Here is a 15413-nt window from a genome sequence, read left to right as displayed (position 1 = left end):
AGTATGATTGGCCCGCAGCTCCCTTATGCACAGTATGATTAGCCCGCAGCTCCCTTATGCACAGTATGATTGGCCAGCAGCTCCTGTATACATAGTATGATTGGCCCGCAGCTCCCTTATACACAGTATGATGGGCCCACAGCTCCCTTATACACAGTATGATTGGCCCACAGCTCTCTTATACACAGTATGATTGGCCCACAGCTCCTATGCACAGTATGATTAGCCCGCAGCTCCCTTATACACAGTATGATTGGCCTGCAGCTCCCGTATACACAGTATGATTGGCCCGCAGCTCCCTTATACACAGTATGATGGGCCCACAGCTCCCTTATACACAGTATGATTGGCCCACAACTCCCTTATACACAGTATGATTGGCCCGCAGCTCCCTTATACATAGTATGATGAGCCCGCAGCTCCCTTATACACAGTATGATGAGCCCGCAGCTCCCTTATACACAGTATGATTGGCCCACAGCTCCCTTATACACAGTATGATAGCCCGCAGGTCCCCTATACACAGTATGATGGGCCCACAGCTCCCTTATACACAGTATGATTGGCCCACAGCTCCCTTATACACAGTATGATAGCCCGCAGGTCCCCTATACACAGTATGATGGGCCCACAGCTCCCTTATACACAGTATGATTGGCCCACAGCTCCCTTATACACAGTATGATAGCCCGCAGCTCCCTTATACACAGTATGATGGGCCCGCAGCTCCCTTATACACAGTTTGATTGGCCCGCAGCTCCCTTATACACAGTTTGATGGGCCCGCAGTTCCCTTATACATAGTATGATAGGCCCACAGCTCCCTTATACACAGTATGATGGACCTGCAGCTCCCTTATACACAGTATGATGGGCCGGCAGCTCCCTTATACACAGTATGATTGGCCCACAGCTCCCTTATACACAGTATGATAGCCCGCAGCTTCCTTATACACAGTTTGATGGGCCCGCAGTTCCCTTATACATAGTATGATAGGCCCACAGCTCCCTTATACACAGTATGATGGACCTGCAGCTCCCTTATACACAGTATGATGGGCCCGCAGCTCCCTTATACACAGTATGATTGGCCCACAGCTCCCTTATACACAGTATGATGGACCTGCAGCTCCCTTATACACAGTATGATGGGCCCGCAGCTCCCTTATACACAGTATGATTGGCCCACAGCTCCCGTATACACAGTATGATGGGCCCGCAGCTCCCTTATACACAGTATGATGTGTGCACAGCTTCCTTATACACAGTATGATTGCCCCACAGCTCCCTTATACACAGTATGATGGGCCCGCAGTTCCCTTATACATAGTATGATAGGCCCAAAGCACCCGATCATGATTTGGCAGTCTGCAGTCATATAAAGTGACTGCAGACATTTATTCCAAGCCTTTATCAACTTTATAGTAAAAAATTGCTTATTATTAAATTATTAAAGCACCTCTCTAGCAGGGTTTTTTTTTCTACCGCTGGAATGGTGCTTTAAGCGCACTATTTTGTGGCACTGCTGCAGTGTGGCGGCTCAAACTTGTGAGCGTAGCTTCTGACTGGCCAGAAGTGAGAAGCTATCTCACAAGTGCTCAATGTAATACTATGAGAGCGAGGAACATACCAGAACGAGGCTCCCATAGACTTACATGATTAGTGACCTCTACACCGCTCCATGAAACACTGCAGGAGACGGAGCCGAGGTGAAAACCAATGAAAAGCCCTGAAGGTGAGTTTTAGACAGGGGGCAGGGGACTTGGATTTTCAGCTCCGCTCCAGCAGTGAAATAAAAAAAAAATACTGGAGTGGTGCTGTAAATGTGATGCAGCTCTTGGTTACTGTATGGGGCTTCTTATACTAATACTCATAGAAGACCCAAGTGGTACGTATCAAAAGCCCCCTACCCCCAGACAGCAAATATTACATGTGATGGAGTACATATAATAAAATAACATAAAACATAATATTCAGCCCCCAGTGCCTTGTCCCCCTCCCCCATTTCAGCCCCAACAATACCCCCATCACCTCACATCCACCCCCTCAGTGCCCTGTCCTCACCTCACCCACAGCACCCCCATGGTCTCACATTCACCCTCCAGTGCCCTGTCTCCTCTCCCCCACAATACCCCCATTGCCTCACATTCACCCCCCAGTGCCCTGTCTCCCTTCTCTCACAATACCCCCATGGTCTCACATTCACCCCCCAGTACCCTGTCTCCCCTCTCCCACAACACCCCCATGGTCTCACATTCACCCTCCAGTGCCCTGTCTCCCCTCCCCCACAATACCCCCATTGCCACACATTCACCCCCCAGTACCCTGTCTCCCCTCTCCCACAATACCCCCATGGTCTAAAGGTACCGTCACACTGGCCAACTTAACGATATCGCTAGCGATCTGTGACGTTGCAGCATCCTAAATAGCGATATCGTTGTGTTTGACACGCAGCAGCGATCTGGATCCTGCTGTGACATCGTTGGTCGGAGCAGAAAGGCCAGAACTTTATTTTGTCGCTGGATCTCCCGCACACATCGCTGAATCGGCGTGTGTGACGCCGATTCAGCGATGTCTTCACTGGTAACCAGGGTAAACATCAGGTTACTAAGCGCAGGGCCGCGCTTAGTAACCCGATATTTACCCTGGTTACCAGTGTAAATGTAAAAAAAAAAAACACTACATACTTACATTCCGGTGTCTGTCGCGTCCCCCGGCGTTCTGCTTCCCTGCACTGTCGGCGCCGGCCAGCCGTAAAGCAGAGCACAGCGGTGATGTCACCGCTGTGCTTTCCGGCCGGCGCTCACAGTCAGTGCAGAGAAGCACAGCGCTGGGGGACAGACACCAGAATGCATGTATGTAGTGTTTTTTTTTTTTTTACGTTTACGCTGGTAACCAGGGTAAACGTCGGGTTACTAAGCGCAGCCCTGCGCTTAGTAACCCGATGTTTACCCTGGTTACCAGGGGACTTCGCATAGTTGGTCGCTGGAGAGCTGTCTGTGTGACAGCTCTCCAGCGACCACACAGCGACGTTGCAGCGATCGGGATTGTTGTCTAGATCGCTGCAGCATCGCTTAATGTGACGGTACCTTAAGATTCACCCCCCAGTACCCTGTCTCCCCTCTCCCACAATACACCATTGGTCTCACATTCACCCCCCAGTGCCCTGTCTCCCCTCTCCCACAATACCCCAATGGTCTCACATTCACCCCCCAGTGCCCTGTCTCCCCTCTCCCACAATACACCATTGGTCTCACATTCACCCCCCAGTACCCTGTCTACCCTCTCCCACAATACCCCAATGGTCTCACATTCACCCCCCAGTGCCCTGTCTCCCCTCTCCCACAATACCCCAATGGTCTCACATTCACCCCCCAGTGCCCTGTCTCCCCTCTCCCACAATACCCCAATGGTCTCACATTCACCTCACAGTGACATACCTGAATTTAGTAAAGCTAATAAGTTCCATCCCCACTTACTGATGAAGTTTGCAGGCAGGACCAGGAAGTGTCTATGTGTCAGTGAAATGGCACTAGGACCCAGCGTGCACACTGCACAGAGTCAAGATTCAGAGCTGCAGCCCAGGAAAAGCATGATCAGGTCAGACAGGCAATACCATTCACTGCAGGAGGGAGACTCTGCAGCCGGCCACTGTGCTAGCAGGTGCAGAGTCTCCGTCAGACGGGAGCAGACATACTGCTGTGCTCCTATGCTGTTTTCTGCCTCCTCACAGAAGTGGCCTCGCCCTGGCTCCCAGTGGGCCCCTTCATGTGACTGGGCCCGGGGCGACCCCCCAGTAGCTACGCTACTGACAGGAGCACACTACTGTACTGAAAGGTATATATCATTGATCTTTTATTCCGTTTTCAGTATATTTCACATGTAGGACTTTGGCATGTACGTTTTTATCATCTTTCTCTCAATTGGCTTTTAGCCTTGAATATATAAGATACACATCACATTCCCTTTTTATATTTTGCTTCTGGCATACAAAATATATGTAGTACATAGGCATATGACCTACATTTTTTCACCTCCATTGGACAGGTTCCAGCTTGAACATTGTGTGGTTTTTTCCTTGGTTTTATTCACATTTTAATTGAATTGATTCTTTTATCTAGCACTTTATTATATATGATATACTTCACACTTCCCTTTTACAATTTTGGTGCACAATATATGTAGTATATAGGTATATGACCTACATCTTTCCATCTTCACTGGATAGCTTCCAGCCTGAATATTGCGGTTTTTCTTTGGCCTTATTCACACCTCAATTGTATTATGAACGATTCTTATACATACACATTTATATATCTCTTTGTTGTATGTTTACATCTCTTTGCACATTTGCACATCGTTTTTTCTACATGATTGTGGACTTACAGACGTAGTCATATATTTTTTTTTTGAGGGTATTCTATGCTTTCCATTCCAAGTCCTACATAAACTTTGAAGTTTTTTTCTTTGTCTGTCCTGCTATTTACTTATTGTCAAAGTATTTATATATTTTTAAATATTACAAGTACAGGCACATTTTGTAGAGCCATTTGCCAAAAAAAGAATAAAAGCAATTTTATATATATCCGTTTTGGCCTTCACTGATTTTATATGGTATATTATTTTTTGTCATCTACTTGATTTCCAGTCCTGTTTTTTTACCTGATGGTCCGCAGAGGTCAGGTGGAATGACCCAGCGCTCAAGAGTCAGTATTTAGCAGGTTTGAGTGAAAGAGTTAAAGATTTGCTCATTGGATATCCTGCACCTGATACTTTGGAAACTGCTATGCAGTTAGCTATCCGTGTGGATAGAAGATTGAGAGGCAGACAGAATGAAGAGAAGGCTCTTATAATGCTGAACCCCGTCTCTCAAGATAGCCCAGTCGACTGCGGGGAACCGATGCAACGTGGGGCGATGTCCTCTCGTTCCCAGGAGAGGGAGAAGAGGTTTTCTGAAGGGCTATGCTTGCATTATGGTAAGGCTGACCATTTTATTAAGCAATGTGAGGTTCACATAAGGAAAGAAAAAAAAAAAGGTCAGTAGGAGTAACAATCCAGTTCGTATTGCGTTTTTACGGTCTGCATGAGTTTTTTCTGGTAATACCACATATCATGGTCATTTCATTGATTTTCAGGTAATGGTGGATTGTGGTTCTGCAATTAATTTGATTGATCAACAATTCCTAGACAAATATAAGTTTGATTCTGAACCATTTTCATCTCCTATTCCCGTTGTGGCTATTGATAACACTCCTCTGGAACAGGGGTGTATTTCTCTAAAGGTTACCGGATTCCCACTTATTGAGAATATGGAACATCAGGAGTGTATAGACTTATTTGTCCTTGCTAAATTACCTTGCCCAGTCATCCTGGGTTTACCCTGATTAAAAATGCACAATCCTTTACTGGACTGGTCGTCTAGTACTATAAGGTCCTGGGGTCAATGGTGTTATGGTAATTGTTGTAATGTTCACATTGCTGCTGTTGTGAAGAAGGAGCTACCTGAAGCCATTCAAGATTTCTGGAGGGTATTTTCAGGAGGTTGAGTCGCAAGCTCTACCACCCCATAGAGATTACGACTGTGCTATTGAGTTCGTCCCAGGTGCTACACTTCCTAAGAGTCGTTTATTTAATCTAACGATTCCCGAGACAGAGGCCTTAAAGGAATACCTACAGACTAGTTTAGCTGCAGGTCATATAAGACCCTCTAAGTCCCTTGTGGTTGTAGGATTATTTTTAGTCAAAATGAAGGATGGGGGCCTTAGGTCATGTCTGGATTTTCGGGAGATTAATAAGATCACTGTGCGCAATCCTGACCCATTGCTGCTGATTCCGGATTTCTTTAACCAACTAACCGGAGCGAAGTGGTTCTCTAAGATTGACCTTCGTGGGACATATAATTTGCTGCGGGTGAAGGAGGGCGATGAATGGAAGACAGCCTTTAATACCTCGGAAGGTCATTTTGAGTGTATGGTGATGCCTTTTGGCCTCACTAATGCGCTTGCGTTTTTTCAAAATTTCATTAATGACATTCTGAGGTCGCTGATCGGTAGGAGTGTTATTGTTTATTTGGATGATATTTTCATCTATTCACCTGATCTGGAGTCGCATTGGCAGCGAGTCAGCGAAGTTCTACAGATTTTGACCAAAAACTCACTCTTTGCTAAATTGGAGAAGTGCCAGTATGCGGTACAGAAAATGAGTTTTTTGGGGTACCTTGTCTCCATTGATGGGTTTGAGATGAAGTGAAGGTTCAGGCACTGCTGGAGTGGCCTAGGCCTGAATGTTTGAAGTCGGTTCAGTGCAATTTGATAGCAATCACAATGCACTTGGATATAAATCGGATGCTAGGTTTGAAAATCGCATTATACTCGCATGACACTCGCATGGCACTCGTCCATTTTTTTGGTCCAGATTACAGAACTTTTTTTCTCGCATATTTTAACAGCAGCGATTATTAATCATATACAGGACCATTTACAGTTCACTATGTTACAGAACTGCAATATATCTGTAAAAATCTAATGCTATACTGTGGCTCCGTACAGCATCCAATTTTTTTTTCATGCACCCATAGACTTTAATAGGCCGAGTCTCATCCAATTTAAGAATGAAACTAGTGCATGGTCGTACAATTTTTTTCACACAGTTTTGTTCAATGAAATAAATGACTTGTTTGCACTGCCCCATTGAATAACATTGGTCAAGAGTATTGTCTGTTTTTTCCACAATCAGAATCATAGAATGTTAGATTTGGAAGGGACCTTCGGGGTCATCATGGCCAAACCCCTGCTCAATGCCGGATTCACTAACCCATCTCAGACAGAACGAGCCCTCACCCTGACTCTTAAAAATGTTGCTTATTACAGGCAGACCACGTATTTACATTTAACATGTCCTTGCGTTATTCCTGAATTGTCTTCTATGGCCAGCATCACCAGAATATTGGCTAGCAGGTTGGTGTTATTTACTTGGCTGAGACCAGAGGTGATCTCCTCCCAGTACTGTCAAACATCGTCTGTGTAATTACCACCTACTGCTCTAACTATTTGACCCCATTAAAAACCTATGCCTTCCACATCAATATTATATTGCCTTCTTTCATATAAGCCAGCAAGGGCAGGGTCCTCTTCCCTCTGTACCAGTCTGTCATTGTTAGTTTTCTTTACTGTAAGTGATATTTGTAGTTTGATGTAACCCCTTCTCAGGTACAGCACCAAGGAATCAATGGTGCTATATAAATAAATAAATAAATAAATAATAATAATATTAAAAAAATACCAACTTGACATCCTGGTTCATCCACACTGGAAGCAAAATCCACTTTGTCATTAGTATAATACATTGTATTTTTTCCACCCAGAAAACCTGCAGTGTATCAGCCCCTTGTGAACAAATGTGGTATTACAACTGCAATGTCAGACTTTTTTTTTGTTGTACAAATTAAGAACATTTATTTTCAATCTGAAAATCTGAAAGCGATTGTCCACTTGAAAAGCGTTATTTTTTTTTCCTGTAAGAATTGGAATGGCAAAAGAAACAAAAAAGCCAACATTGATCTCTTCGACCAACCTCCACTGGTCCCCATTTCAACACTTCCATTATACCCCATTGGTTATAATTCCTGTTCTCTCTCAACACCCTGGACATAACTACTTGGCTAGGCACTGATATAAGTGGTGACCGGTCTTGGCCAGGCTGATGCTCATTTCCAATGTGCTGAAGAATATGCAGGCCATGGACAAGCCGCTACTCCATAACGCCCTGCCACTTTACAGGAAAATCGTTTCCCAGTCCCAATGTGGTACCAGGTGCGGAGTGCATCACACTCACTTGTAGGCCACAGGCCTCTGCTTTCTCCAGGCCTCCATCTCCAGGAGCCACCACACATAACTCAGGGGACACAGTTCGTTTTAACAACAGAAAGTTCAAGTTCATCAGATTGTAACACACGGTATCGGGCACAACACTTCTGAGTTCTTGTTTCCTTAATACAGTGAGTGTTCAGCATTACTATTTGTTCCTCTTGGACTATTCTTGTATTTTCTGTTCCTGTCAGTCCTAGCAATTTCCCATCCAGTTCCGCAGGGAACTTAGGATCCGTTACTTTCCCATCACGCAGTTCCACGTCCATCTTCCTCTGTACGCCAGAGGATAAGGCACTCTTTGTAGTACCTGTATCAAGATTTGAGCTCTGGACGTTGCAGGATTCTAGTAAGGCCTCCCACTGCCCCGAACGATAGATTCTTGCTGGCACTAGCAGCCCACTGCACTTGAACTTATCCTTGGTTACCGTATTTCCCTATCTGACTGCCTATGAGGAAGGAGCCGCTTTTTACTGGGGCTTTTCCCTTCCACTATAGGTTAGTCCCAAACTTTAACTATGTCTGTCCTTACAGTATGTAGCTGGGAACATCTCTCTTACAAACACTGTGTATTACATTTACAGACGTTACATTAACCAGATTACCCCTAAAATGCTTACCAAAGTCTATCTTGCCCTATAATCACTACCTTATGTCCTGAACCTAACCTACATCTTACTCTATACTTGACACTAAACATTACTTATGCATTACACATTATACAACGTATACACCTAAAACCGTACTACACAGTTCACACTTCACATGACACAACATAAGTATGAAAAGCATGACTTCATTTACATGATGAGATTGTTGTCTTCAGGAGCAGGAACTCAACAGTACAGTCCACCAATCTAACATAAGTTCACGAGTGTGATTTTACTGTACACCGCACATGAATTGCCGGCTTTTCAAAGGACACCGGTGTGTAAAAAAACAGACAGCACTCGAATGGTGCGAGTGCTGTGCGTTTTTTTCTCGCATCCATTGACTTGCATTGGCGAGTCTCGTCCGAGATACGATGCAAATCGCATCATGTTGCAATTTTTTTCTCAGTCGGATTTGAGGTGAGAAAAAAAATCGCAGATGAGATGTAACTCATTGAATGACAGCGGTCAGAGTGCAATCCGATTTTTTTAATCAAATTGCACTCGTCCGTTTTTCTCGCAAATGATTCGCACTAGCGATTTTAAAATCGGTCCGATTTTGATGCAAGAGAGTCGGACGAGTGTATTGCAAGTGTCATGTGTTTTTTATGTGAGTACAATCCGATTTTTCACACCCAACATGCGATTTACATCTGAATATAGTGCGATTGCTATCCGATTGCAATGCGATTTTAGCATGCTCATGTTTAAATAGCTAAATTCTCTAAGTCATTTACACATCATTTTCAAAGGAAATATTCTTCAATATGTATATATATATATATATATATATATATATATATATATATATATATATATACGGTATATATATATATATAATACATGGAGTAAAATCCGGCAATTTATGTGCCGCGTACAATTAAATCACAGGACAGTGACAGGATAGAATAGCTTACTGTACATGTACTTAATTAATAAAAGATTACTTTTCGAGAAAAAAAAATGGCGTGGGCTCCCACCCAATTTTCATAACCAGAAGAGGGTAAGCCGATAGCTGGGGGCAGATGTTTATAGCCTGGGAAAGGGGTAATACCCATGGAGCTTCCCAGGCTATTAAAATCAGCAGGTGACCGGTCACCAGACCGCTCACGTGACCGCAACGTCATCCAAGGTCCTTCACTCTCTGCATTCTTAGGAACGGAGGCGGACGCTTGCAGCTCTGAGAGCCAGGGTCAGTCGGAGGGGTGAGTATATCCATGTTTTTTATTTTTATTTCTTATTTTTTACATGAATATGGATCCCAGGGCCTGAAGGAGAGTCTCCTCTCCTCCAGACCTTGGGAACCACACGCCGTATAAGATGTCTAGGCGTATAAGATGACCCCCATCTTATACGGCGGGTATATCCCAAATTCCATATTTTATATGGAAAAGTTGGGGGTCGTCTTATACGCCCAGTTGTCTTATACACCAGAAAATACGGTACTGATATAATATACTGAGCAAAGACTGAACATGACCTGAACGTGAATGTGGCCTGACAGTGTGACACTAACAACTATGATGAATAATCTCAGGAATCTGCCTCTGACTTCACAAATCCACCCATAATGTAACACACAAAGATAAGCCCACAGGCTATCAAACAATGTGAATACAATGCTCAGGAAATTCAAGTTCATAAGAACAGAAACCTGAACATAGATGTATGGCGGGGTTACACTGACTGATCCCGCGCAATCACTGCCACTTCACAATTCTATCACTGCTCTGACTTCTGTATGATATGCAGATACCAAACGTGCACAAAATTGTTGGAACGCACCTTAATCATTGAATTCAGATTTTTCATTGTCTCATTTAAAAGCCTGCCCCTCACCATGCCGTCTGTCTTTACTAACATGACAGAACGAATGGTGGTAAAGAGTAGAGATGAGTGGACCCGTGGATGTTCGGGTTCGACTGAACTTTAATCCAAAGTTTGGTTTGGGTACCAGAACTCTACCCAAACCCCATAGAAGTCAATGGGGACCCAAACTTGTGTGCTGTACAATGGTCATAGTAAAGTCTAGGGGGCTGCCAAAGGAAGGAGAGCAGCCCCACAGAGTCTCAGTCTCTCTCTAAATTCTAAAACGGACTTCTAGGAAAAGTCTGTCGTTGGAGTTAACCATCGGACACTAGGTATCCGGTACAAACCCTGAACTTTACAGTTCGGGTTCATTCATTTCTAGTAAAGAACTCACCGATATAAGCACGGTCATGAAAAAGGAGCCACCAGGGTAACCAGTCCATTCATGACGTTTCTTCCCTCCTAAATATTCCCCCATCTCCTGTGAGTGATATTATTGAGAAGTGGAAGGATCCATAGGAACTGCAGCAACTCAGCCACAAAGTGAAGACCATGGGACTTTACAGAGCGGGGTCATCAAGTGCGTAAGTACAATCGGCTGGAAAGTAAGATATACAGATTTAAAAATCTAAATACTGGTTTAAATCCAGAGCTGTGGAGTCCACTTTGGTGGATTCGGAGTTGGAATAAAATGAACCGACTCCTAAAATATATAATAAATTGTGTACAGTAGTACAATGCAGCATGTGATGTAAATGTTTTCGTAAGAATTCGGGAAAGTTATGGAATGTCCTATAAATGTCTGTTCTGTTCCTTATCTAAGAATCTCGGCTTTTAGTTGAGATGAATCTGTGCTGCACTTTATGTCCATGCTCGATAGTGAGGCAGTGCTGTGGGGTCGGAGTCAAGGAGTCGGGAGTGAGGGAAATTGAGAAGTCGGAGGTTTGGCATATCGACTCCACAGCCTTGTTTATATGATTTTGCATTATAACAACATGTTTTTCCTGTACATAGCAGTTCCCTAATTACTAGGCCATTGGTCAATTTCTAAAAGGCTCTTAAAAATGGTAATCAAGATGCTTCCATCAATGTTTACAGTATATTAAAGTACAAAAACTCCCGAGAGCACAAGAAATCTCATTGTATTACAACCCTTAGGGGGTGATACCACCTGAGCAGCATGTCATTATGTCATCTCAATATAATGTGTTTATGAAAAGTAACCTGAATGTAATTTAAAGTACTAACCAGGGAAGACATGATATCAAGATCCTTTGTAAAGACTGTCGGGAAAGAACAGATGGATGAATACAGTTCACAAGATGAGACACAGAGTCTCCAGGTTGGTGGAGGAAGTGTACAGCTACCCAAGATGGGATATTAAACTCAAGGTGAAGGAAATTAAGAAAAGAAGGTTAACATTCATGGAAGGGTCTGAGAGAGAGGTGGGCCATAGCAAGGAGATGAGGGACACACCAAGGTGGCATAACCTTGGCCAAAGTCTATCAGGCTCCGTTAGAAATGGATAGCACGCGGATGAGCCATCCTGTTTGAACAGATTTCTTCTTCACATACAAAGAATTGCACATTTGTGTGAATAAAGTCTTATATGCTCTTATTTATGTACACCCTTCAAGCTTTCGTGGTACATCCACATGGACTGGATACATCGCAGAGTTTTCACCTTTGAAAATCAGCAGTGTGAAAATAAACACCGAATCGTGTATACATCACTAGGGAAAAGTTGTGACTTTACTGCAGACTTCATTGGTTTTCAAAAGGTGAAGACCCACGTTATAAATTGACCAGCTACGGATGTCAATATGCAAGTATAAAGAAAATCCAGATAGAAAATCTGCTGCGAATCCGATTCACATTCTCCTGCCCTATGGCCTAGTTCAGATGTCTGGTTTTCACTTACATTTTCTATCTGTGTTTCACACTTATTAGACTTTGGGGCTGTTTACATGTCAACTTTTTTTTTTTGCAGACTGCATCTTCACAGAAAAAACAAAAATCACGTACGTATGTCACTGACAAATTACGGATACGATTGTATGGGTTTGTGAAGCTGAAACAGCACAAAGATGCCAACATAGGTATGGGTAGGAGAAGTTCTGTAATTAGTTTTTTTTGCATATGAGAAAAATCACTGATGGTAGAAACTGAAACATAGAGCAAATGCTGCTGAAACTCTGATCCAAAATGTGGCTGAAACTTGGTCAGTTTAAAAAGAAAAAAAAAAACATGTCTGTATAAAACCCTAGAGTTCAGGAGTACAACACTCTTCAGATTCGTGTTTTGCAACCTGTGACTCTTCTGCATCTGTGAAACTTCCAGTGTTTGTGATCTACAGGTTGTGGAACGCTGCCACCATTCCAGCATTTACGATGAAAAAACTATTGACTATCATACAACATCTGGCTGCAGTTCCCCAGAGGATACAATGTATAGCTCCCTGAATATGTGAATGGAGACAACAGTCTAGTCTGTGAATGGATGAGAATGTGATGAAGAACAGCGACGGCCCCTGAGAATGCCAGTCATAAAATACAGCCCCCCATAAATAGCGCCACTATGGCATCAGCGGCAGAATGGGTCTGCACTATCATCTGGGCAATCCTGATCACACATTATACAGGTCTAGACGATTAGAATTCTAATTCCAGAATATAAAGTTTAAAGTACAAAGTAACAATCCTTACCAGGTTTCACATAGCAGATATGACAGAGGAGGAGGAAGCAGAGACCCAGGCACAACTTTAACTGCATAAGTGAAGCTAATGTTCACAGAGTTCATGAAAGAAGAGGTGTTGGCAGCACAACGAGCACAGGAAAGTCTGGATCTGAGCACACAGGGTGACAGGCAGGAAGAGCGGAACCTTCAAGTGACAGCTTCTAGGTGCTGCCTACCTGGACTCCTCCTTACTAGGGATGGGCAACTTCAAGACAGTTGATTTCATCACACCTTCAATTAACCATGAACTGTCTGGAATCAGGCAGCTGCAGTGGAACCTGTATTTCCACTTTACAGTATAATTTTTTTCTGGGTGTTCATGAGAAATTATCACCAATGACAACAGATTCCAGAGGGTGATGAAGTATAGATCAGAAGAGCAATTAGGTCAGGTAAGTTCTTAAGATCCCAAAGGTCCATAGTTGCATGTCCCATAGTGATGAGCGAACGTGCTCGGAATTAGGTGTTATCGAAGCATGTTCGGGTGCTAACCGAGTGACTTCGGCGTGCTACAATAATATGTCACAGATCCCACGTCTGCAGGTTTCGGAGCTGTTTGACAGCCACAACACATGCAGGGATTGTCTATCAAACAGGCAATCCCTGCATGTGTTGAGACTGTCGAACAGCCGCAAGACAGGCAGCCGCGGGGATTTAAACATTTTTCGAGAACCTCAAAGTCACTCGGTTAGCACCAGAGCATGCTCGGATAGCACGTTCGCTCATCACTAAAGTCCCATTGTCTGATCAGACCTGCCTGATGCTTCCAAACAATCGGCTGTTCACATATCTGGTCAATTTAAAATAAAAAGCAGAGACATGTACAATTTTGATTTGAGCATTGGATCCAAATCGGCAAAGCAAGTTTGAGTCCGTGAAAAAAATCATACTGCACTCAGATTACATTTTTTGCAAACTGTCATAAAGGTGTAGAAACTTTTCTTTTTTCTCCACGTACAAAAAGAACTGATGATACTCGGACCACACTCTGATCAAATAAGTGAGAGACTAGGCACTCGATTTTTGCAATAAAGTGAACAAAAGTTTTTAATAATCAAAAATTAATTAAACTTTTCGGTTGCAAAAAATAATATTTACATATTATATGTCAAACTAAAAAATCCATATTGTGGGTATAGCAAAAAATTGTAAGTTACTTTTTATTTCCTAGTACTCATTAAGTTATGGATTTATTTTCTTTGACATATACAGCTCTGGCAAAAATTAAGAGACCACTGCAAAATGTTCAGTTTGTCTGATTTTCTCTTTATAGGTATATTATTGAGTAAAATGTAAATTGTTCATTTATTCTTTAAACTACTGACAACATGTCTCCGAATTTCCAAGCAATAAATTTTGTATTTTTTTTCTGAAAAGGAGAGTGGTCAAAATAAAAAAAAAAAAACAGTGCTTTCAGATCTCAAATAATGCAAATAAAACAAGTTCATAATCATTTAGAAACAACAATACTAATTTTTAACTCAGGAAGAGTTCAGAAATCAATATTTTGTGGAATAACCATGATTTTTAATCACAGCTTTCATGCGTCTTGGCATGCTTTCCACCAGTCTTTCACACTGCTTCTGGCGCAAAAATATAAGCAGTTCTTCTTTGTTTGATGGCTTGTGACTATCCATCATTCTCCTGATTACATTCTAGAGGTTTTCAATGGGGTTCAGGTCTGGAGATTGGGCTGCCCATGACAGGGTATTGATGTGGTGGTCTCTTAATTTTTGCCAGAGCTGTATGTGAATATTATTTTTTTCTGAACATACTTTCTCATTATTGTTTTGCATAGTGTTCATCTTATACAGTTCTCATGAAGGTCCGGATTGGGTCTGAAATGTTATATTAATTTTGGATTGCCATTAAAAAGCTTTTGTTCACTTTATTGTAAAAATTGAGTGCCGAGTCTCTCTCACTCACATTTGTGTGAAAAAGTGTTTGCTCCCTTCATGATTTCAAATCATCAAACAAATGTAAATATTAGACACAGATAACGCAAGTAAACAAAACATGCAGTTTTTAACTTAAAATATTTATTATTTAAGGGATCAAAATCTACAGCACCCTGGCTGAAAAAGTGATTTGACCCCTTCCCCCTTAAAACATAAATTAACTATGGTTTACCACATGTTTGGGAAGCTCAATCAAGAAATCACTTAAATAGGACCTGCCTGACAAAGTGAAGTAGACCAAAAGTCCCTCAAAAGCTAGACATCATGCCATGATCCAAAGAAATTTTGGAACAAATTAATTGAGATCTATCAGCCTGGAAAAGGTTATAAAGCCATTTCTCAAGCTTTTGAACTCCAGGGAACCACAGTGAGAGACATTATTCACAAACGGTGAA

General features: G+C 42.6%; 1 protein-coding gene across 1 annotated transcript in view; it reads right to left on the bottom strand.

Annotated features, from left to right (window-relative positions):
- The window catches only part of LIPI (lipase I), a 104955-nt gene extending 91736 nt beyond the window's left edge, over nt 1-13219 (bottom strand). The window contains exon 1 of the mRNA XM_069760910.1: nt 13029-13219. Coding sequence (XP_069617011.1) covers nt 13029-13095 — 67 coding nt within the window. The 5' untranslated portion in view covers nt 13096-13219. The remainder of the gene's footprint in view (nt 1-13028) is intronic.
- Between the last annotated feature and the right edge of the window lie 2194 nt (nt 13220-15413).

Source organism: Ranitomeya imitator, chromosome 3 (assembly GCF_032444005.1).
Source record: "Ranitomeya imitator isolate aRanImi1 chromosome 3, aRanImi1.pri, whole genome shotgun sequence".
NCBI lineage: Eukaryota > Metazoa > Chordata > Amphibia > Anura > Dendrobatidae > Ranitomeya > Ranitomeya imitator.
Note: the sequence above shows the minus strand (reverse complement) of the source record. Positions and strands in the feature narration are given on the sequence as shown.